Source organism: Capra hircus, chromosome 14 (genome assembly GCF_001704415.2).
Source record: "Capra hircus breed San Clemente chromosome 14, ASM170441v1, whole genome shotgun sequence".
NCBI classification, from domain to species: Eukaryota; Metazoa; Chordata; class Mammalia; order Artiodactyla; family Bovidae; genus Capra; species Capra hircus.
In genome coordinates, this window is record NC_030821.1 from 57,310,097 (window position 1) to 57,331,547 (window position 21,451).

General features: G+C 42.3%; 2 protein-coding genes across 4 annotated transcripts in view; one reads left to right on the forward strand and one right to left on the reverse strand.

Moving 5' to 3' along the window:
• The window catches only part of NSMAF (neutral sphingomyelinase activation associated factor), a 65,915-nt gene extending 58,796 nt beyond the window's left edge, over positions 1-7,119 (forward strand). For both annotated transcript variants that reach the window (XM_018058481.1, XM_018058480.1), the window contains 8 exons: positions 576-643; positions 1,441-1,508; positions 2,076-2,199; positions 3,308-3,391; positions 4,211-4,361; positions 4,966-5,068; positions 5,181-5,290; positions 6,427-7,119. In XM_018058481.1, the coding sequence (XP_017913970.1) occupies positions 576-643; positions 1,441-1,508; positions 2,076-2,199; positions 3,308-3,391; positions 4,211-4,361; positions 4,966-5,068; positions 5,181-5,290; positions 6,427-6,521 (803 nt within the window). In that variant the 3' untranslated portion in view covers positions 6,522-7,119. The remainder of the gene's footprint in view (positions 1-575; positions 644-1,440; positions 1,509-2,075; positions 2,200-3,307; positions 3,392-4,210; positions 4,362-4,965; positions 5,069-5,180; positions 5,291-6,426) is intronic.
• The window catches only part of SDCBP (syndecan binding protein), a 32,443-nt gene continuing 18,621 nt past the window's right edge, over positions 7,630-21,451 (reverse strand). The window contains exons 3-9 of one of the 2 annotated variants that reach the window (XM_018058483.1): positions 17,658-17,736; positions 16,328-16,437; positions 13,499-13,657; positions 11,705-11,880; positions 10,300-10,471; positions 9,515-9,606; positions 7,630-8,731 (exon numbers count right to left, since the gene is read on the reverse strand). In XM_018058483.1, coding sequence (XP_017913972.1) covers positions 8,677-8,731; positions 9,515-9,606; positions 10,300-10,471; positions 11,705-11,880; positions 13,499-13,657; positions 16,328-16,437; positions 17,658-17,736 — 843 coding nt within the window. In that variant the 3' untranslated portion in view covers positions 7,630-8,676. Of the gene's footprint in view, positions 8,732-9,514; positions 9,607-10,299; positions 10,472-11,704; positions 11,881-13,498; positions 13,661-16,327; positions 16,438-17,657; positions 17,737-21,451 lie in introns of both variants that reach the window. The other variant, XM_018058482.1, reaches the window with a different exon arrangement.

A 21,451-nucleotide genomic window follows, 5' to 3' on the forward strand; every position in this document is an offset into this window, starting at 1 on the left:
CTCCTCCGTAAATGTTAATGCAGCACTAGGCTTGCTGTTTAGTCGGTCGGTCGTGTCTGACTCCTTGTGACCCCCATGGACTATAGCCCGCCAGACCCTTCTGTCCATGAAATTCTCCAGACAAGGATACTGGAGTGGGTTGCCATTTCCTCCTCCAGAGGATCTTCCCAACCCAGGGATTAAACTGGGGTCTCCTGCATTGGCAGGCAGGTTCTTTACCACTGAGCCACCTGGGAAGCCTGCAGTACAAGTATATCACTCTATAAGGTGGCTACTTTAAAAAAAAACACAAAAAACCTTACATTGCCAAGATCGTTTGGTTTTCTTTAATATTTTCCTCTTTTCCTCATGTGTAACTTTAGAGTCTTATCAGTTATTAGGTTTAACTCTGCCTTTGGTCGTGGCTCTGAGTTGACCTCCTTGTCATGGCGCCATAGGTCATAGAACTTCACAGACTAAAGAGTCCTCGTGGGGGACCCAGCCCTCAGTCCTTGCCCATTACCTCGGCGTGTGCTGGTCCTGTCTAAGGGTCAGGAAACCTTTCTGATGCATTTGTTTTGTTGCTGTTAAATTAGATTCCACCTTGAAGATGTTTTCCAAAGAATCCAGGATGCTACAGAGAAGCATATCATTCTCAAATATGGTGAGTTGAGTTCATTTCCATTTTGCATCAGTGTTATGGTGGAAATTCATGGAGCAGTTTGCTATACACACACACACACGTGACATTTGTTTCTTCCCAGATAATTGGGTTTATTTCTGTGTGGTAGCTACAGAATGCCTTAGGTAGATGCCTTGTAAATTAGAAATTTTTTCAGGTTACCTCTTTCTCGTGTTATTGTGGTTTTATTTGTAGCCTAGAAAGCTTACATTGCTATCCAGTAGAATTCTCAACAGATCATGCCTTTTTTGGAACTGTCAGACTAAATGTATATGTGCCACTTCTAATGCATTTCTAAGTTGATATTTAATACTAGAAAGTCAGTTCTTCTGAAAAACACACACACACACACTTTTTATTGTTGATGTAAAGCATCCAAAAGATTTTGAAATTCCCTAAAGATTATGGAAGTTTTCCTTCCCCACCTGAGTCTGTAACTCAGAGTGGGTGTTGGGATTCTTGAAGACAGTCCCTACCTGCACCCCACCGACTCTGATGTAAGTAGGGGTCCCTCAGCCCAGGGCAGTGAGGGCGCCTGGACCCCCTGAGAACCATCACGCTAGGTCCTTGCACACTCGACACACTTTCACTTTTCTACATTTGGGAGGAAACGAGGCATCTGGAATTAGCCAAATGAAGAGAAACTTCATGAATATGAGGAAGGCCAACATAACCAGAATTGGGGATTAATTTTGGGGGGAACTTGTCAGATAGTTTTATCACATTAAGGAGTCATTTAATTTTTGTAAATTATTAATGGTGAGTCGCTTGTATTTCAGGCTTTATCATCCTGTTTACTTTTACCAGGAGACGCCACTGTCATAAGCTCTTCCTGGGATAATAACATGTATGTATCTGCGGGCCCCTCCCTAACTCCTCACGCCGCGTAGCTCCCTCTGGAGGGGAGCGCGGACTCCCTCACTGTTTTCAAAAGGGAACGGATGAGGATGGTTGGATTTGAATGCGATTATTTGGCAGCTCAGTGGCAAAGAATCCACCTGCAATGCAGGAGATGTGAGTTCAATCCCTGGTCCAGGAGGATCCCCTGGAGAAGGAAATGGCAACCCACCCCAGTATTCTTGCCTGGAGAATCCCATGGACAGAGGAGTCTGGTGGGATAGTCTAAGGGGTCACAAAAGAGTGAGACATTGTTTGACTCTAATAATTCCTCCAGTTGGAGTCAATCTTTAAGTTTTTAAATTGAGGTGAAAACACAGATGAGCCAGACCTAGAAATTTCTAGTTTTAAATTTCCTTTTTAAGTATTTGGTTTGATAACATGAGAACAAATGATTTGTAATTCCAGTGGGCCTTAGTGAGTGTAGAATTAAACAATCTAATGCTTCTTGAAAATGTATTTAAGAATCTTAACATTGAGCTGGAATGCTGTCTTAATAATTCTCATTATCTTTTAGCTATTTTTATTCCATAGCATTTGGAAGACGCCAGGACACATTAATGGGACATGACGATGCTGTTAGTAAGATCTGTTGGCATGACAACAGGCTGTATTCTGCATCGTGGGACTCTACTGTGAAGGTTTATATATAATTTCTAGATTAAAATGTTTGGATCATATAAATAGTATAAGCCATTCACCTCCCTGCTGTTGATGTGTTCAGTCACTTTTTCACTGCTTTTCATAAAGTGAGAGTGATATGGAAGGGTACGGGAGTTTATTACCTTCGTGTGTTTAGTGTGCAGTGTGGGAAGATGTTTTCCTGAGCTTGCCTTATGTGCTCCACTGGGGGTCGAGTGGTTCATTAGAGAAACACTCAGTGGCCCATCTGAGCTTATGCAGCTGTGGAACTAGCAGTTGACCAGTGAATCAGAAAATATCAAAATAAGTGGAGAATCGTTGAAAAATACAGACACACTGTTCATCATTACTGAGGCAGGACCACGCTTGGCCTTTTCTCTGAAATCTTGCACAACTTTGCTGCATGAACCACAACACATTCATCATCCTTGGTTTCCAGTCTGCTTTTATGTAAACAGAAAGCAAGAACCTCAAGCCATTAGAATTCCTTCAAGTTTTTCATCATTTCTGCTTCCCCCAGAGGGGGCACTTTTGTTGGTAAATTTTCTTGCCTACATGTAACGTCAGTAAATTTTTTTGGCAACTTGCCTTTTTAAATTTTGTCAAAACCTTAATGGAGCTTCCTAGGTGGCGCTAGTGGTAAAGAATACACCTGCCAATGCAGGAGACATGAGACGTGGGTTTGATCCCTGGGTCGAGAAGATCCCCTGGAGAAGGGCATGGCAACCCACTCCAGCATTCTTGCCTGGAGAATCCCATGGACAGAGGAGCCTGGCAGGCTGCAGTCCACGGGGTTGCAAAGAGTCAGACACGACTGAGAACTCGAAACCTTAATAGACATGACTGCACTTCTGCACTTCAGTTTTAGTTCACAGAGAACTTAAGTCACAACAGTAAGTGCAAGGGGTGGAGCAGACCTGGGCACAGTGGACCCTTAGGAAGCACGGGTGGCAGAATTAAGAGTGCAGGCATAGGGCAGAGAAACAGCCTTAAGACGCTTCGTTCTGCTGGGAGCTGTTAAGTGGGAGTTGGTCAGTCAGGAGAGTGTTTGCTGCACGTGTTAGCAGTGCTCTTAAAGGAAGTGCTCTGCAATGCGTCCCATCCCAGGTGTGGTCCGGGGTCCCCGCGGAGATGCCGTGTGCCAGGAAACAGCACTTTGAGCTGCTGGCTGAGCTGGAGCACGATGTCAGCGTGAGTACCTGGGCCCAGCGGAAACCACCGGGGGAAGCGGGTTCTTGGCTTGCTCATCTTTTAGTTTGCTCATTGCAGGAGAGCATGGGGGCTGTCAGTTCTTCAAGTTGACCCTTTGGGTTTCCTAGTCCACTGTGCCTTTTTCCCTGTTTTGCTGTTTGAGAATTGGCTGCCCTCCAGCCAGATTTCCACAAGACCAATTTCCAAGCGTGACATTGAATATATGGGTACCCTCAAACTATTTGGGCAGCTGGATGTGTTTTCTGACACCTTAAGTGGAAGGAGCACTCTGTCTAGTGTGAGGACACTGACGTGTCTACACGGCCCGGTGCTCGCAGCAGGGGCAGAACTCAGCTGGCACCATGTCCTCTTCACTCAGTCTGTCTCCTCGCGGGCACGGCTGCATCTGGCACTGTGCCTGTGGTATTGTCTTCCCTCTAGGCTGTGAAAACTGTTGCCTGATCTTCACAGTCAGCAGAATAACCAGGGTTGAGGAATATTTATACAGGATGTAGTTTAGCCAACCTTGAGATCCCCCAGTCCCCCCAAACCCCCCCCATCCTCACAGAGCCCCTGTGCTTCAGGCAGCCTGGCACGCCCTGCCACTTGTCGCACATGGAGTCACTATTCTGAGTCCGTCAATTTTAGGCTCTTTGTCAAACAGCGTTTTCCAGTAACACTTCATTGTAGTCACTGGCCTATGAAGATTTCACTTGTAAATGAACCATCGCGCGATAGGTGGTGCTGAAAGAATGGGCTGAGAAACACAGCTTCATGACCGTGGTTCTGACAGAATACCGCATGTGCTTCCTTCTCCAGGTGGATACGATCAGTTTGAACGCTGCCGGCACACTGCTGGCCTCAGGCACCAAGGAAGGCACAGTGACCATCTGGGACCTCACCACCGCCACCCTGTTACACCAGATTCCATGTCATGAGGGGACTGTAGGCGACAGTGCTTTCAGCCCAGGTAGCATCCTTTTTTAATACAGATACCAGGGGAACTGGAATTACTACTTTGAAATAAATAAGAATGTAAAAACAGTTTTCCAGGAGGCTCAGTGGTAAAGAATCAGCCTGCCAATGCAGGAGATGCAGGTTTGATCCCTGGGTCAGGAAGATTCCACTGGAGAAGGAAATGGCAACCCACTCCAGTATTCTTGCCTGGAGAATCCCATGGACAGAGGAGCCTGGCTGGCTACAGTCCATGGGGTCACAAATAGTTAGAAGTGACTGAGCAACTGAACGACAAAAATGCTATTTGCTGATAAAAGGGGTTTTGCCTGTGGGTTAAGGCTGCTTCATGGGAGAACACAGTGCATATGGCATGTGTTCCTATTAGAAAAGCTGTATCAGATATTCTTGTTAATTGCTCAAATCACTGGAGAAATTAATTTATGAATTCACACCAAAGGGTCATCAGGCCAGTGCCTTAAACACAGCTTTTCACAGAGAGGATGGTCCTTATTGGTTAATACAAGTAACTCATGTGAACATTGGGCTCCTGGACTCAGAAATGAAATCTCAGATGATCTAAAGCTGTAACCTGCACCCTGTCCCGCCCCATGTTGCAGACAGTCGCCACGTCCTGAGCACAGGAGCCGACAGCCATCTGAACGTCATCGACGTGCAGACAGGGATGCTCATTTCATCTCTGACTGCGGACGAGCCCCAGAGGTACTCGGGTTACTCACGATGAAGACTTTACAGACAGGCTGTCAGTCACCACACTGGGCCTGCTCTAGTCCTTCCTTCCTGACGAGGGATGACTTCCAAATCCTTCTTGCAGGTGCTTTCTCTGGGATGGAAACTCCGTCGTATCTGGCAGTCAGTCTGGGGAGCTGCTCGTCTGGGACCTCCTCGGAGGAAGGGTCAGCAAGAGGATCCAGGGCCACGCGGGTAAGCTGTCTGCTGCTGACCTGCCTCTTCTCCCTACATGCTCCAGCACCTCCTTTCCCACCAGTGGCCATGCTTTTCTCAGGTTACAAGCCCCCGGGGCCTCTGTGCTGTGAACATTCCCCTCCAGATCCTGGCCAGCCTGGCCACCTGAATCTCTTGGTTCTTTCAGGATTTAGATCTGTGTTGGCAGACATTTGACTCCAAAATGGAAAGTTTTTACATTAACTTCTACATAGAGGACAAAAAAGTAAAAGGTGTAGATTTTAACACATGCATAGAGTTTTTATTGTATTATATATATATAAAAGCAACTTTCTTAGTGGTTCGGTGGCTAAGAGAACACAGAGGGCCCAGGTTCGATTCCTGGTCAGGGAATGAGAGCCCACATGCTGCAACTAAGACCCAAAAGTTTTTAAAAAACAAGCAACTTCCCTGGCGTCCAGTGGTTAGGACTCGGTGGTTCTGCCACATAGGGGCACAGGTTCAATGTCTGGTCTAGGAACCAAGATCCTGCATGCCTTGTCACCAAGAAAAAGAAAGTAACAAATTACAGAGAAAACAGTCTTGCTCCCAGTGGCTTCCACCTCCCAGGTCCCCTCCTTGGAGGACTTCTCCAGCTGGTGACCTGGTGCCTGTTATCCAAGGACGTGTTCTTGTGTATGTCTGTCCTTCTGCCTGTTGGCTGCTTAGTTTTCTTACATTTCCATGTTTTCCCTTTGAGCATTTGGAGGACAGTGAATTGTTGTGTCGATGGTTACAAGTAACTGTTGACAGCCCACCTCCATCCTCTTCCCATTGTCACTGTTGTGTGTGGTTATTTCAACATTGTACATTCAAGTGAGGTCTATGCCTGCCTTCCTCCGCTCACCTGATAGAAACGGAAATCAGCACTCTCACACCAGTTCCCCACTTGTCCCTCTCATCTGATTCCTAACTTGCTGTAGGTGTAGTATTTGTACGGTTACACATCTGTGATTCCCAGCTGTTCTGGCTGTAGCATTACATCTACATGGTTTCCTAGTCTTCCCAAGTTCCTTGTCCTAAGCACTTGAGGTCAGGCAAAGATTGCTTCATAGGACAAGACGACGTGGTGCCAGCTGGGCAGCTCACCCCTAACCCCGTGTCTCTCCTCACAGGTGCCGTGACATGTATGTGGATGAACGAACAGTGCAGCAACGTCATCACAGGAGGGGAAGACAGACAAATTATGTTCTGGAAGTTGCAGTATTAAGTGCCTTTTCCTTGAATGTTTTTGAACTCTATTTAATGTACTTTTAAACCAAACTTTTAAAGGAATTGGTGAATGTGCAATTATAGTAATTACAAGTTTCACCACATGAGAAATTTGTGGTTTTAGACTTTATAAATCATGGTGACTTCATTGAAAGCTGTTAGTTGTCATCCTCTAAGGCGGATGAAGACGTGGGAGATTTGGGGAAGGAACATCTGTGAGGCAGGCGGTTGTCCCAGGGTGCTGACGATCAGAAAGCAAGTCTGGGTGAGAGCGAGCAGCTGAAAGATAACTAAACCAGCTGGGGGAGACCTCCCGAAAGCACTGAACAGTTTAAGGACTTTGCAAGAAAACCTGAGTATTCTCCGCTGTTGCCAAGTCACCCTATCTAATTGACACACTTGCGGCATGCCTGCTGGATTGGGGATGTGTGTTTTCACGGAGTGGTCACTTTCTATAACCTGCTGGCCCCAGATTCTGAGAACCTGGGCAAGGATTAGCAGTTCTTATAACAGTTTACTGTGTATAGGAACGGTTTATTTCATTATGGCTGTTAAATGCTCATCTTTTCTATGACATTAAAAATATTTTTCTGTAATGAAATTCTCATTTTATTTAAATGACTTAGCACAAACTACTAGGTACTTCAAATGTCGATCCTTCTAGAAAACCATCCTTAGTACTATGTAACCCTGTACTTCTGGAACTACCTTCAGAGCCAATAACGAGGAAGAACATTGCTGAAAAAGCTGAGTTGGTTGGCTTTTCTGAATTCCACACAAGATAAGCCATGAATCAGTAGCGCTAATTATTTTGTATTCAACCTCTGAACCACAGAAAGCATGCGAGGTAAGATTTCTCTGTTATTTAAAAACCACTGGTGTATCCTGAATGTTAAACATGGCTTGGGTGTCGCCAGGAGAATCGATAGGCTCGTTGAGGCCCTGCTGCTCGGCCTCCAGTGTGTCTGGGCTTCCAGGCTGAAGGTGCTTCTCTGGACACGCAGGGCGTCTCAGCATAGAAGGCTTGCCCCAGGCTCCTGGGTGTTGGCCACTCTGGGAGAGGACCCTCCTACAAGCCTGACATTTTCAAATGATGCAATGACAGACAGACTAGAACTTAACTTTATTTATACATTTTTAATTAAAATAGAATAGGCATAAGCCAAAGAGATGGAAAAAAAATCAGGATAATGTGTCATTCTGTGAGCAGGGAGGAGGCAGGAAATGGAACATATGACCAGGACAGTGTCCTAAGACCGTCCTGGGGCAGCTAGGTTACATACTGTGTAAATGCCACAATCAGGGCTTAGCCCACAATCTACACATGAAAAGAGGAGTCAAGGTTCATTCTATTTAGTACAAGAATTTTTACATTAAATATATAGTGCTTCATTTCTCAAAAAGTGATATCAGTTACTTTTAGAAGAAAGAAGTTCCCATTACACAAGGAAAGACTAGAAAATCTCAAATGCAAGTCAGCAGCTGTGCTAGCTTGGGATGTACTGTCAAGACTGCGCAGGGCTAGTGTACATCTCAGGTGAGTGCAGAACTGCGTCTGGGTTTAGGAAGGCAGCAATCATTACATTTTGGCTTTTATTCTAGATGCTTAACTTAGTTAAGGCGACAGTTTAAGCATATTAAGTGAAGGTAGATAAAATGTAATGACAATCGGTAAGTCTCTTGCAGCTACACACTGTCTAATAATGCTTACATGGAATGAAACCAGCGTTACTTAGCTGGTGTTACAGAACTGAAGGAAAATAATTCTAAATGCACTATGGTGACACAGTAAAAATGCAAACACAGCACAGAACTAAGCACTGCTCTCTATCAAGGTGATGCTTCTAACAGAGCTGAGCCTGTCGCAGTCATCCTACTCACAAGGCTTGTGAAAGCATCAGGTTTCCAGTAAAGAAGCTAGTCTGTAAAAGTCTTTTCAACTGTAAAACCAGGGTAAGGCTACAACTATCTTGATGTCTGAACAAGATACACTGGATCGAACAGTAAGATCCCCAGCCCTACTGTAAGACAGGAAGTCCTCATGCAGCATATGCTCGCTGGCTCCTAGAAAGCTTCATGTGCATAATAGAAAGGTCAGTTGCCCAAGACGTAAACGGAAGAACTTCCGGGAAGTTTCCACTGTGCCGTGACTTCTAAACCTCAGGAATGGTGTGATCCATCAAGCTTTTCATAATGCTTGGCGCCATCCTACAAGACAGTTACTTTTATTAGATACTGAGGGTTGGGTTTCTTTTTTCAAAACTGCTACAATGATTCAAGAAAACTCTAATTCAAACTCAGTACTGTTAGCATCAAGTGGGAATAGAGCAGGTTTTTAATGAGTTCAGCTCTAAGGGTCTCAGGTAATCTAGCTGATTGCAAATAAGCTATCTATCCTGGCCAGTAAGACACAGGTAAGTCCTTCAATCCTTGTATGTTAAGGCTGAATGGTTAAAAAAGACAATGCTGTTAATGCTATGAACTAGAGGGAAATATGTGTGGGTTTTTTTTTTTTTGGCGGGGGTGGGATGGGGTGGGGAGGCTATCATTGATTTAAGACAAGTGAGCTCTTCATGGATTAGTCCTGACAATTCTCCCCACAACCACCCTCAAAAGGAGCTAGCTGCATTCTATTCCAGCTTCTGGGTAAACAAACATTACATTACAGGAGTTACATCTTTTAATGTTTTAAATATCATTTATCTTTCATGTAGATACTGAAAGGACTGTGCTGGCTGAGCCAGGACAGAATGTAAGATGCTACCGGGCAGACAGCCCCAGCCACCCCTGTTTTTTTCTTTCTCCTCAGCTTCCAGCCCTCACTCCTGAGGACTTCCAAAATGTAAATAATTTAAATACTTCAAATTTCTAAATAATGCCAATGTCATCCACTAAAAAACCAAAGGTTTGAGAAGCTTGAGAATTCAAGAAGTACAGAGCCTCTATGAAATCACATGAGCACAGAATGAAGTCAAAGAATTCTCTACTTACCGTTTAATAATGTGTTCAAAGATAAAAGCAGGCATGATTGTAATAGTCACTATATTTCCAGCTGTGGACAATATGTCTGCAATTTGAGAGTCCTGTGGAAAACAATGAAAATTCTGAGAGGCTCTATTAAATATAAAACTAAGTTATTCTTGGTAAAGAAATATATATGTTCTGAGGTTTTGCTAATGTCTCTAAAATCCTGACTCCTGCTATTTAAATTTTTTCCAGTTTCTTTACCAAGTTTTAATTCATTAGAATCACAACTTCATCAGTGGCAACAAAACTAAGTAAACTACGTTGAATATATTAGCCAACATAGCATTCTTTTTCTAGAGATTAAATAATTGCCCCCATATACAATATTACCACATCCCCTCTGCTAACATTAATTCTTAAATGAAAACCTTTAGACCTCAAAATAGTTCTATTTAGGAATTTGTAGAGGGCATAAACCATAAAAATGAAGTACTAATTTGGCCATAAACTATTACTCATATTTTTCCTACAACCCCTGGACTGAAAAAAGCAATTGGACAAAAAAGCAACCATTCATTCAGGATCTCATCAACATCTTCACTGCCCAGGTATTCACAGAATTCTAGTTCAAGGGACTTCAGAGATCTCACCCTGACCCCTGGTACAGAGGCCACAATTCTAGATGTAACATGAGGGCACAGCCAGCGCGACAAAGAATGCCTCCATTTTGGTCACTAACAGCACCACCCCAACAGACAAATGAAAGAGACTTCCAAAACTAAACAACACGACGTAAGTTCTGCTCTGACCTTCAGTCCGATGACATTCTGTCCGTTGACCTCACAGATGTTATGTTCCGTGAGAAGACCGTTTCTAGCTGCAGAACTGTCTTTCACAATGGATGTGATTTTTCCATTTTTAAAAACAAAGCCAACGTGTCCAGTACTGTCCTTATGCATGGTAATTGTCCGTTCAAAGGGCCTGTGAGCATAACAGTTTCAATTAAAATTGTAATTCCAAGGTAAACATGTCAATGGATTTCCATTATGGTGTACTGGATACTTTGTTACCATAAATTATTTCAAAACTATTTGCCTTGGTATGTACATCTTGTGTAAAAGTTTAAAAATTCTCTCCATTATGGCTGGACTAATCAAGATTTCCTTCTTTTAAGAATCAAAGAATTAACACAACGCTTCATGCAGTTTATCAATGTGCTTTTTCCTTTACATTAACATTACGTTTGAACAAAAATCAGTGTTAAAAATGAATTAACTTTTTAGTATTTCCTGGAGCTTAATTTTTCTTAGGAAATACTTAGAACCTTTGTAATATTTCTCACATCTTGATTCTGAAAACTTTACAAAGGTATTTTTGCTGCTGCAGCAGTAAGATGGAAGCTCCCAGTCCCTTAGAAAGGGAGGAGCTTCAGAAAGATGGCATCCACTCTGAGCACTGACAACCTGTTACTGCACGTTTCATGTGCAAAATAAATACGAATTTTACATTATAAAGTTCACAGCAGTCATGTCTTCCTGGTGATCCAAGTTACTTTTTGAAACTTTGCTCACATAAGAGCAAAAGTGCCATTTGTCTGCAAAATGTTTACTTAATACCTACCATGTATTATTCAAAGCGAAAACACAAAGGTAGATAAAAGCCAGTTGAACCAATATGAACAAAAATGCCAAAGCTAAAAATGTGTTACAAGGTCTGCCCCTCAACCCCTGCGTGGCCAAGAAGGTGGTGGTGTCCGTAGCATAGGTACCGCAAGTTCCATTATAAACAAGCTAAAGATGATGCTCCCACCAAGGACTCGAGCCTCAGCCACCCAGAAGGCCAGGCTGGGTTTTGGGAACTGCTAGGCCCCCATGTATCCACTCTGAGCAGGAAACCAGGGGCAAAGTCCAGACACTTGTTGCTGTTACCTTTCATTTTCCAGAGAAACTGATTAAGACAGGAAAGGAACTTCTCAAAGGACAAATTTCTGTAAGCTCTGAAATAAGGTGTATGCAAAACCAGAATACTGTTTTTAAAAAGTCAAACTATGTAAGAAAGTGAAAGCAACACAGAACTACAAGAGTATAAATATAAAACTAATCAATAACATTTGATTATTTTCTGCAACAAAATGCTGTATTTCCAGAATCTTAAAATCCTAAGAAAGTGGAAAACTAGTCCTGAATGTCCACATGTGGCGTTTAGTTGGCTCACCTGTCCCGAATGGTCATGGTGATCTTCTCTCCGAAAGCCTGTTTGAGCACCTTGTGCGCCCGGTCCGAGCTCCAGCCAGCACAGTTCTCGCCGTTTATCTGCAGTACCTGGTCCCCAAACCGCAGGCCCACCAGGGAGGACGGAGAATTGGCCTGGACAAGCTGAACAAATATACCCTGGAGGATGGAAATCACTAAGTAAGTGCTGGAAAATCAGGAACCAACTGTTTAGGCAGCTACTCTAGTAATTTTTTTTTTAAAAAGGGAAAACTACACAAGAGTGTTTCATTACTCCCAAGAAGGAAACTGGAAATGCTATCAAGGCAACAGAAGATCTGAGTGGTAATTTCTAGCTCACATCATGACTCACCTGACCAACTTCCATCACCCCCTCCACCTTGGAATAAAAAAACTAAGGAAAATAAAGTCAGATTACTATAAGAAACGTAAGGTTCCATGAGTCTGATAGAATACCAAACAGGTATTACTGCACCTGGTCATTATTTAGGGGGAAAGACAGTAAAGTGTTGGAAGTTTCATTTAAGAAAAGTGATAGGTTAAGGTCAGAAGTTTACCTTTTGAGCTGAAGAATTCCTTTACCCGCTTGCTAAATTACGCATAATCACTACCATTAAACAGCCTAAAAAGGTGGGTACACGGAATACAATCCCCGTTCTTAAAAATCTACGAGGTAAATACAGAGAACTCAAGTACAGGTAACTGAGAACTAAACCCACAGGCTATTTTTACTCATGTAAACTAAATTTCAGATGCTGAACACTATAAACAAGCCAAGTATAAAAGGCATGTGCCAGGTAAGAGATGAAAGCAACCACAGGTTGCACCCCTTCTCCATCCTGAGCTGCCTCAGATTTGGTGCTGCGTATCTTGTACTTGAGGGTGGCACCCAGCAGAGTGGCCACACCTACAAGCTTCAGCCACTGGACAAACCACTGCAAGGATAACTGCTGCAAGGGTGGAGCTGGGGAGAGTGTGGTCTCTCTCTAGGATGAAGAGAGGGCAGTGAAGTGCGAGCTTCCCAGAGCAGCACACTCAATGAGGGTCTCACACAAGCCACAAGTGTGCAAAGACACAATGCCCTCAGCCTCTGGGGAGGCAGGTGGGGCCCGGGACTGGCCTCAAACATCTTCCGCCAGGCGCCACATCTTCTACATGCAAAGGCTGGCTGCGCTGAGCTATGAGACCGAAGACTGAAAAGAAGCCCAATAAATAACTTGGAAACCCACAAATCAGGGTAAAGACTCAGCACCTCCTTAGTGATCCTAAGTGCTTCCCCACAGAGTAACCAGGTTTCATTTCTTCCATCTGGTAAGGTGAGAGGTAAAGTAATGTACTTTAGAAAGTCACTGTTGCCTGGAAAATGCCCCATGAAAGTCAAATTCAAGGATGGAAATAACAAACCCAAAACCACATTACAAGTCACATGATCCTCTTTTAGTTTAAAAATACACAAGACCACTGACCCTCACCTATCAGTCTTAACTTCCACACGTTACCCTATTTCAATGCCAGCATTCTCCTTGTATGAACTATGTTATAATACACTCAGACTAGTGAACTTTATTCCAGAAAAAGGACTCAAAAAAAATTCATCTTGGGTAATGCTCAAGTCCCAGCTCTGCCTCTTCAGAACAGGGTAGCATCTCACGTGGAAAAGCAGATTAAAAGTAGTCTTGATCAGAGAGCACCATTACACTTCATTAAAGGATTTACATTTTAAATTGTAACTGGGTCACATAACAGCTAATCAGACAAGAGTACTGAAAGCGCTTACATTGTCTATGGATTTCAGCCGGAGCCCGATCTTCCCGTCTTGATCCTTACACAAGATGACTTCTCGGATCCCTTGCTTGATCTCCGCTCTGCGGATCCCAGTGTCGCCACCAGTGACAGGGGCCACCATGTGGTCCATGCTGGAAGGCCGTGCCACCAACTGCTGACAAAGACACATGCAACACGTCAGTATTCGCAAACACGCGCCCTGAGAAAATCCAAAATTGAACATATTCTGTTGTGGTTTCCTAAAATGTAATCTGCCAATTATTTCCTCCAGATATGAGTTTTGCAAAAATGACCCTATTTTGTTTTTTAAAACTAATTCTGCAGGTAACTACCCCCCCAGACACCATCTCCAGCAGACTCAATGACTCTGTTGCCCGATGAATTCACTGGCATTTGTTTTATGTGTACCCTGGCTTGTTTTCAACTCAAATATATTATCCTTGAACTTTATAAAGGCTGTACTTTACTTTTAAATTCACACAGCATCTTCCTGAGGGTTCTTTTATATGGCCTTCAACAATGTACTTACCCTTTCAGAGTTTTTATTACAGAGGGAAACTTCTCACCTCACAGCTCCACTACGAGGACTAAAAGCACCTATTATTCAAGTGCTGACACACACAAGACAAACGTTATTTTTCGGCCCTTTAGTAAACATCTGTGGATTAACCAACTGTATGGAGAATAGCTGTACTAGGGACTCCGTTAGGTACCAAGCCTCACATTCCTAATTTTTTCTTCTTGACCAAAATGAGTTTAGTGTTTTAAGTGGACCCTTTCCTCTACCAAAGAAAATGAGGGAAGAGCATATTTGTTACCAGGGCGTCTTAACCGGAACCTGTCATGAAAAGCTCTGGTCTGACACCGTGATGCTCAGAGCAGCCATGATGGGGGAGAGAAACCTCAGCCGCACACACACAGGCTGCGAATGTCTCCGTTCAGAATCATAGTCACCAGGACACCACACACACACAAAGAGCCATACCACAAATCAAGCACAATACCAGAAAATACAACTTTTGAAGAATTACAAAAATTCAATGATTACAGCTATAAAAGCATAAAAATCAGGCAATGGGATAGAAAAAATTAAGCAAATGAATTTAGTTTAGCTGAAACATAGGACAAAAGGGAGGAGCTTTGGAGTATAACTTTTGGAAAAGAATTTTTTTCCAGCAAGTACAGTTAAGTGCTTACTCGGTGTTCTTACCATGATCCATATGACCAACACATGACCACTGCTCCCTCCTGCTAAGGCTACTATGACCACCATCTACTCTTGCCCTTCTATTTGCCCTCCACACAGCAAGCACTGAAACCCTTTTGTTAATCCCACAACTCAGACCCCCAACCCCTTACCCTGTCCACAAGGCCGCAGACTACCTGGCCTGACAGCCCTTCCAATGTCACCCCCCAGTGCATCTGCCGCCACATTCTGTCTCATCTGCCCTCACCGAGGTCCTGTCTCTCAGGCCTCTCAAGCTCATTTCTGCCCGAAAGCCTCTCAAGGTCTCTGTATATACTGGCTAGTAAAGCTGGAAGTACTTACTATGGTTCCCTTACCAGAAAATATTTGTTGCGCGTCAACAAATGTGAAGAAATATGAAGAAAGAAGCCTGTGGACACACTGAAGAGAAGAGAGGCCAGCAAGCGTCACAGACTGTCCATGCCTTCCAAGCCCACCCTCTGTGGTGAGCCCTCTTCTGCCATGGCTTTCCGGTCAGGACCCCTCGCGAGAAGGAGGTGCCAGGGCCTGCCCCTTCCTGTCTGCTTCCTGCTCCTGCCAGTACTGCCTGGGGCCAGCCCTTCATGCTGCTGGCAGCAGGTGACTCCAGTCTCCAGATTCCAGACACTCGCAGAACAGCCTCCCTGCAGCCCCCAGAGGTACCAGCACCCATCACAGGGGCCCCTCCCCTGAGGACCAGCTCACGGGGCACCTCCACCAACACTGTCAGCTCTGCGAACTGTAACCCCCATCCTGTATGCCCCAGTTCTAGGAGAAGCAGCTTTCTGGGTTCCGCTTTTGCTTTTTTCAATTCTTCAACCTCTCTGATTTCTTGTTATCTCTGTTAAAATTCTTGTGTGATTTCTGTTGTTCCACCTGGACCCTGACTGATGTAAGCAAGTTTTCAATAAATATTTGGTGAATAAATTGAAAGCCAGGTACTGTACTAAGCATAGGAGTCATGGCAACAACAGAGACATAAAGGCTGTCTTCATGAAGTTATGCATTTACCTATGACAAGTACTGTAAGGTATTACAGTCTTATAGCAACAAGCTTAACAAAAGACTGAGACACACTATATTTAAGCCAAGAATTTGGGGTCAAACTGCAAGAAGCTTTAAACTTAAAAAGATTATGAGCAAAAAAAAACCGATAACAGACCTGAATTAAAGTTAGCAGTAGCTCAGCATTCATTGATGTAACAAGTTACTAGAGGAGTTACTGGAAGAAGAGCCAAGTGTGACATCTAGGTGAGAGGTATAAATCATGGACAGGGCTACAGCAAGCCTACAATGCATAACATGAATACAAGAAACACACCAGAAGCAGAGTCACTAGGTCTATAACTAAATGCAGAAGACAAAGGAGAATGTACCAGTTAAAGGCACCTGAATCTTTAACTCCTAATAAATCAGAAAAGTGGTAACAGCACAGAAGGAAGTAGACTGTATAAAAAGCAATACCTAGAAGGCAATCCTGAGAAAAGATCAATGCTAAGGCTATAAATTTGTGAGTTTGCCACAAAGACGAGTTAGCTTATATCTCTGTGTAAAGTATGATTTTATATAATTCAGAACGAATTACATTATACATACCCCATGACTTGGTGCTCCAGGGACCAAGGCCATATTTGCACGTATTTCTTCTTCATTTAAACTCAGGCCCATGTACTGAGAGAGCTCAGGATATAGCTTAGGATAGAGATCTAATAACAAATGAATGAGTAGAGAAAAAAAATTAGTAGAATATTTTTAAAAACCATTGTTATTATGGACTTTTACTTGTATTTTTAAAAATCACATTGATTTTATAAAATCTAGGGTGAATTTAAATTAGTAATCTGGAAAACCCCTTTCTCTGTAATGACAATTAGAAATGGAAAACAGAAAAATAAAAGTGAAAGTATGAAGACATTTTAACTGAAACCTCAGACTTCTAAATACTCAAGACTAGAAATAATTTTTCCAAGTTATCTTGCCTTTTCTTTCTCTTAAACCTATTAGGAGTTTTCTACACATACCACTGATTCTCCACTTAAGAACAACTGACCAAAATGTACACTTCAAATCAGCTACATTTTAATTCATTCAGTAAACACAGCTATAAAATGTAGCCAAAAAAATGAACTGTGAGAAAAAAAAAAAAAAGCTTGTAAATTTATTATCATATCAGTTTAAGAATACACAGCAATGAAATCTTTGCAACAGGACATTTAAATATTAACAGTATTTAACTGAACAGTAGAGTTAGATACTATTTCCAAAAGCTCTTTATGTGAGTTATGGATTTTCTAAAGGAAATAGTGTTATAAGATGACAGGCCATAAAAACCTATTTAACACTCCTCTTGTATTTAAAAAAAACATTTTTTTTTCACTTTATACTGGAGTAGAGCTGATTAACAATGTTGTAGTGGTTGCAGTGGACAGCAAAGGGACTCAGCCATACACATAACATGCATCCATTCTCTCCCAACTCCCCTCCCATTGAGACTGCCACACCTTTTGTATCTGAAGTCATATTATTTAAGAGTTCTGTCCTGAATTCCTATGAATTGAGAAGGAAAAGGAACAAAGGAGAAGGGTATGGAGTCAGAGTAGAGACTCCAGGATTTGGAAAGTTCCCCTAAAGGAGAACGCTATCAGCCCCACAGCCCTAAGACGGGGGACAGTTCAGTGGGTCAAGGACTTGCAAAGGGTGAAATTTAAGTAACAATTTTCATAAAGTCATAAACATACTTTCATAGTCACAGTTCACTTTCTTGATTAAAAGGTTGTTTTGAAATAAACTTACTACTAGAGCTTTAACAGCCAATTTCATGCTGTATATGTTAGAATATATATATATTCTGGATTCTCTATTATAGTAAAAGAAGGCTTAACAGGTATCTCTGTTCAAGGAGAAGGAACCCAAAGAATAAACCTACTTCCATCTTGAGAGACGGGGGCAGAGGCTTCAGATAAAATCGCTGGGTTGGCAGGGTTTGCAGAAAAGGCAGTCTGAGCCTAAAAAAAAAAAAAAAAAAAAAAAAAATTCTGACAACACTCTATAGAGACTCACTTAAAAAGACTTCTCATATAACTTAAATCCAGTAATTTAAAAAAACCCAAAAACCCTTTACTTTTATTTAGGAAACTCTAATTTCAAACACTTTAGCAATATATTTTGAAAGAAAAATAAAAAATATAAATATTTAACACTATTTAAAAAACTAAACACCATTCTACATATAACTAATATTTCATAGTGCTTCTGCAAATATTTTCACAATGCATTAAGAAATGATAGTTACACTTTAGTCTAAGTAAGAGTACCTTCTTTACATAAAGAAAAAAGCTTAACCATATTTACCTAAGTATATATCAGGAGAACACTTAAAAATTTAAATACCTAAGTTGCTAATATTTATTTTGCCATTTCAGCATATCCCAATGAAATGTTTATCTACGTTTTACGAAGTATAAGGTGTTCAGTCAGTCAATTCAGTTGCTCAGTTGTGTCCGACTCTTTGTGACCCCATGGACTGCAGCACACCAGGCTTCCCTGTCCATCACCAATTCCAGGAGCTTTCTCAAACTCATGTCCATTGAGTCAGTAATGCCATCCAACCATCTCATCCTGTCGTCCCCTTCTCCTCCCACCTTTAATCTTTCCTAACACCAGGGTCTTTTCCAATGAGTAAGTTCTTCGCATCAAGTGGCCAAAGTATTGGAGTTTCAGCTTCAGCATCAGTCCTTCCAATGAATATTCAGGACTAATTTCCTTTAGGATGGACTTGTTTGATCTCCTTGCAGTCCAAGGGACTCTCAAGAGTCTTCTCCAACACCACAGTTCAAAAGCTTCAATTCTTCGGTGCTCAGCTTTCTTTATATTACAACTCTCACATCCATAACTGACTACTGGAAAAACCATAGCTTTGACTAGACGGACTTTTGCTGGCAAAGTAATTTCTCTGCTTTTTAATATGCTATATAGGTTGGTCATAGGTTTTTTTCCCAGGAGCAAGTGTCTTTTAATTTCAAGGCTACAGTCACCATCTGCAGTGATTTTGGAGCCCCTCAAAATAAAGTCTGTTATGGTTTCCATTGTTTCCCCATCTATTTGCCATGAAGTGATGGGACCAGATGCCATGATCTTAGTTTTCTGAATGTTGACTTTAAGCCAACTTTCACACTCTCCTCTTTCACTTTCATCAAGAGGCTCTTTAGCTCGTCTTCACTTTCTGCCATAATGGTGGTGTCATCTGCACATCTGAGGTTATTGGTATTTCTCCCAGCAATCTTGATTCCAGCTTGTGCTTCATCCAGTCCAGTATTTCTCATGATGTACTCTGCATAGAAGTTCAATAAGCAGGGTGACAATATACAGTTTTGCTGTACTCCTTTCTCAATTTGGAACCAGTCTGTTATTCCATGTCCAGTTCTAACTGTTGCCTCTTGACTTGCACAGAGATTTCTCAGGAGGCAGGTCAGGTGGTCTGTTATTCTTATCTCTTTAAGAATTTTCCAGTTTGTTGTGATTCACACAGTCAAAGGCTTTGGCATAGTCAATAAAGCAGGAAGAAACATTTTTCTGGAATTCTGTTGCTTATTCGATGATCCAACAGGTGTTGGAAATTTGATCCCTGGTTCCTCTGTCTTTTCTAAATCCAGCTTGAACATCTGAAGTTCATGATTCACATACTGTGGAAGCCTGGCTTGGAGAATTTTGAACATTACATTGCTAGCATTAGTGCAACTGTGTGGTAGTTTGAGCATTCTTTGGCATGGCCTTTCTTTGGGATTGGAATGAAAACTGACCTTTTCCAGTCCTGTGGCCACTGCTCAGTTTTCCAAATTTGCTGGCTTATTGAGGGCAGCACTTTCACAGCATCACCTTTTAGGATTTGAAATAGCTCACCTGGAATTCCACCATCTCTACTAGCTTTGTTCATAACGATGCTTCCTAAGGCTCACTTGACTTCGCATTGCAGGATATCTGGCTCTGAGTGAGTGATCACACCATCCTGGTTATCTGGGTCATGGGGATCTTTTTTATGTAGTTCTTCTGTGTATTCTTGCCACCTTTTCTTAATATTTTCTGTTTCTGTTAGGTCCATACCATTTCTGTCATTTATTGTGCCCATCTTTGCATGAAATGTTCCCTTAGTAACTCAAATTTTCTTGAAGAGGTCCCTAGTCTTTCCCATTCTATTGTTTTCCTCCATTTCTTTGCACTGATCACTGAGGAAGGCTTTCTTATCTCTCAGTGCTATTCTTTGGAACTCTGCGGTCCAATGGGTGTATCATTCCTTTTCTTCTGTGCCTTTAGCTTCATTTCTTTTCTCAGCTATTTGTAAGGTCTCCTCAGACAACCATCTTGCCTTTCTGCACTTTTTCCCTTGGGGATGCTCTTGATCACTGGCTCCTATACAATGTCACGAACCTCCATCCATAGTTCTTCAGGCACTCTATTAGATCTAATCCCTTGAATCTGTTTGTCGCTTCCACTGTATAAACATAAGGGATTTGATTTAGGTGATACCTGAATGGTCTCATGGTTTTCCCTACTTTCTTCAATTTAAGTCTGAATGTGGCAATAAACAGTTCATGATCTGAGCCACAGTCAGCTCCCAGTCTTGTTTCTGCTGACTGTAATAGAGCTTCTCCATCTTTGGCTGCAAAGAATATAATCAATCTGATTTCAGTTGACCATCTGGTGATGCCCATGTGTAGAGTCTTCTCCTGCGTTGTTGGATGAGGGTGTTACGTTATACTAAGTACAAAAATATTACAAAGTATGCAAAATGCATACTTAATCACTGACGTAACAATCATGGTGTTAAAACTTGCCAAAACTTTCAAAACATATATACTTAATACTAGTCAGGGGCAGGTATGCCAGGAGCTCCCCTCAGGGCTGCCTTCACAGCCCATGTAGTATGGAGTGTTCCTTTTTCCCTTACAGATACATCTGAGCTCCTCAAGCAGACATATGTTTCTGTTGGCAGTTAAGCTGTAAGATCCAGATATAAGATTTTTTAATCAAAAATATACTGATTAAGTGATAGGAGTTTACACCTATATTCTTTATCATCAAGCTCTGAAATTGATGCTAAGAGCAGTCCCAAAGATGCCTGGAGAGATGGAAGATTAATTACATAAGGAAGTCCACATAAGCACTGCAAGTACATCACTCATTTGGACTCCAAATGTTCTGATATGACTGTTATTGAGTCATTCTTTATTACTGTTTCATAATGTCACAATCTAAATTCAAATAAAATGCTACACGCAAATCTTTATCATTTTAAATATATCCACAAACTCAAAATATGCTGAATTTTGAAAATTCTCTCACCAACTATCAACTAAAGGACAGTGGATTGCTTCCTGGATAAACTCTGAGGAAAAAAAAAAAAATGCTGTCCCTCACTAAAAAGAAAGGAGCTATCAAAGCCATGGAAAGACATGGAGGAATCTAAAATGCACGTTACTAAGAGAGCGAGGGCAATCTGAAAAGGCAAATTACGGTATGAGTCCACCCCTGAGATTCTAGAGGAGGAGGGAGGCCTGGACAGAGCGTGAGGACTGTGAGGGAGTGAGAGTGCTCTGCATGACACCAAATGGTGGCTCCCCATCACCACACACTCGTCCAAGCCCACAGAGCGAACACAAGTGCAGCTGTGGACGGACGCGGGGCAGCAGCAGCGTGTCCGCGCAGCTCAGTGACTGTCCCAGG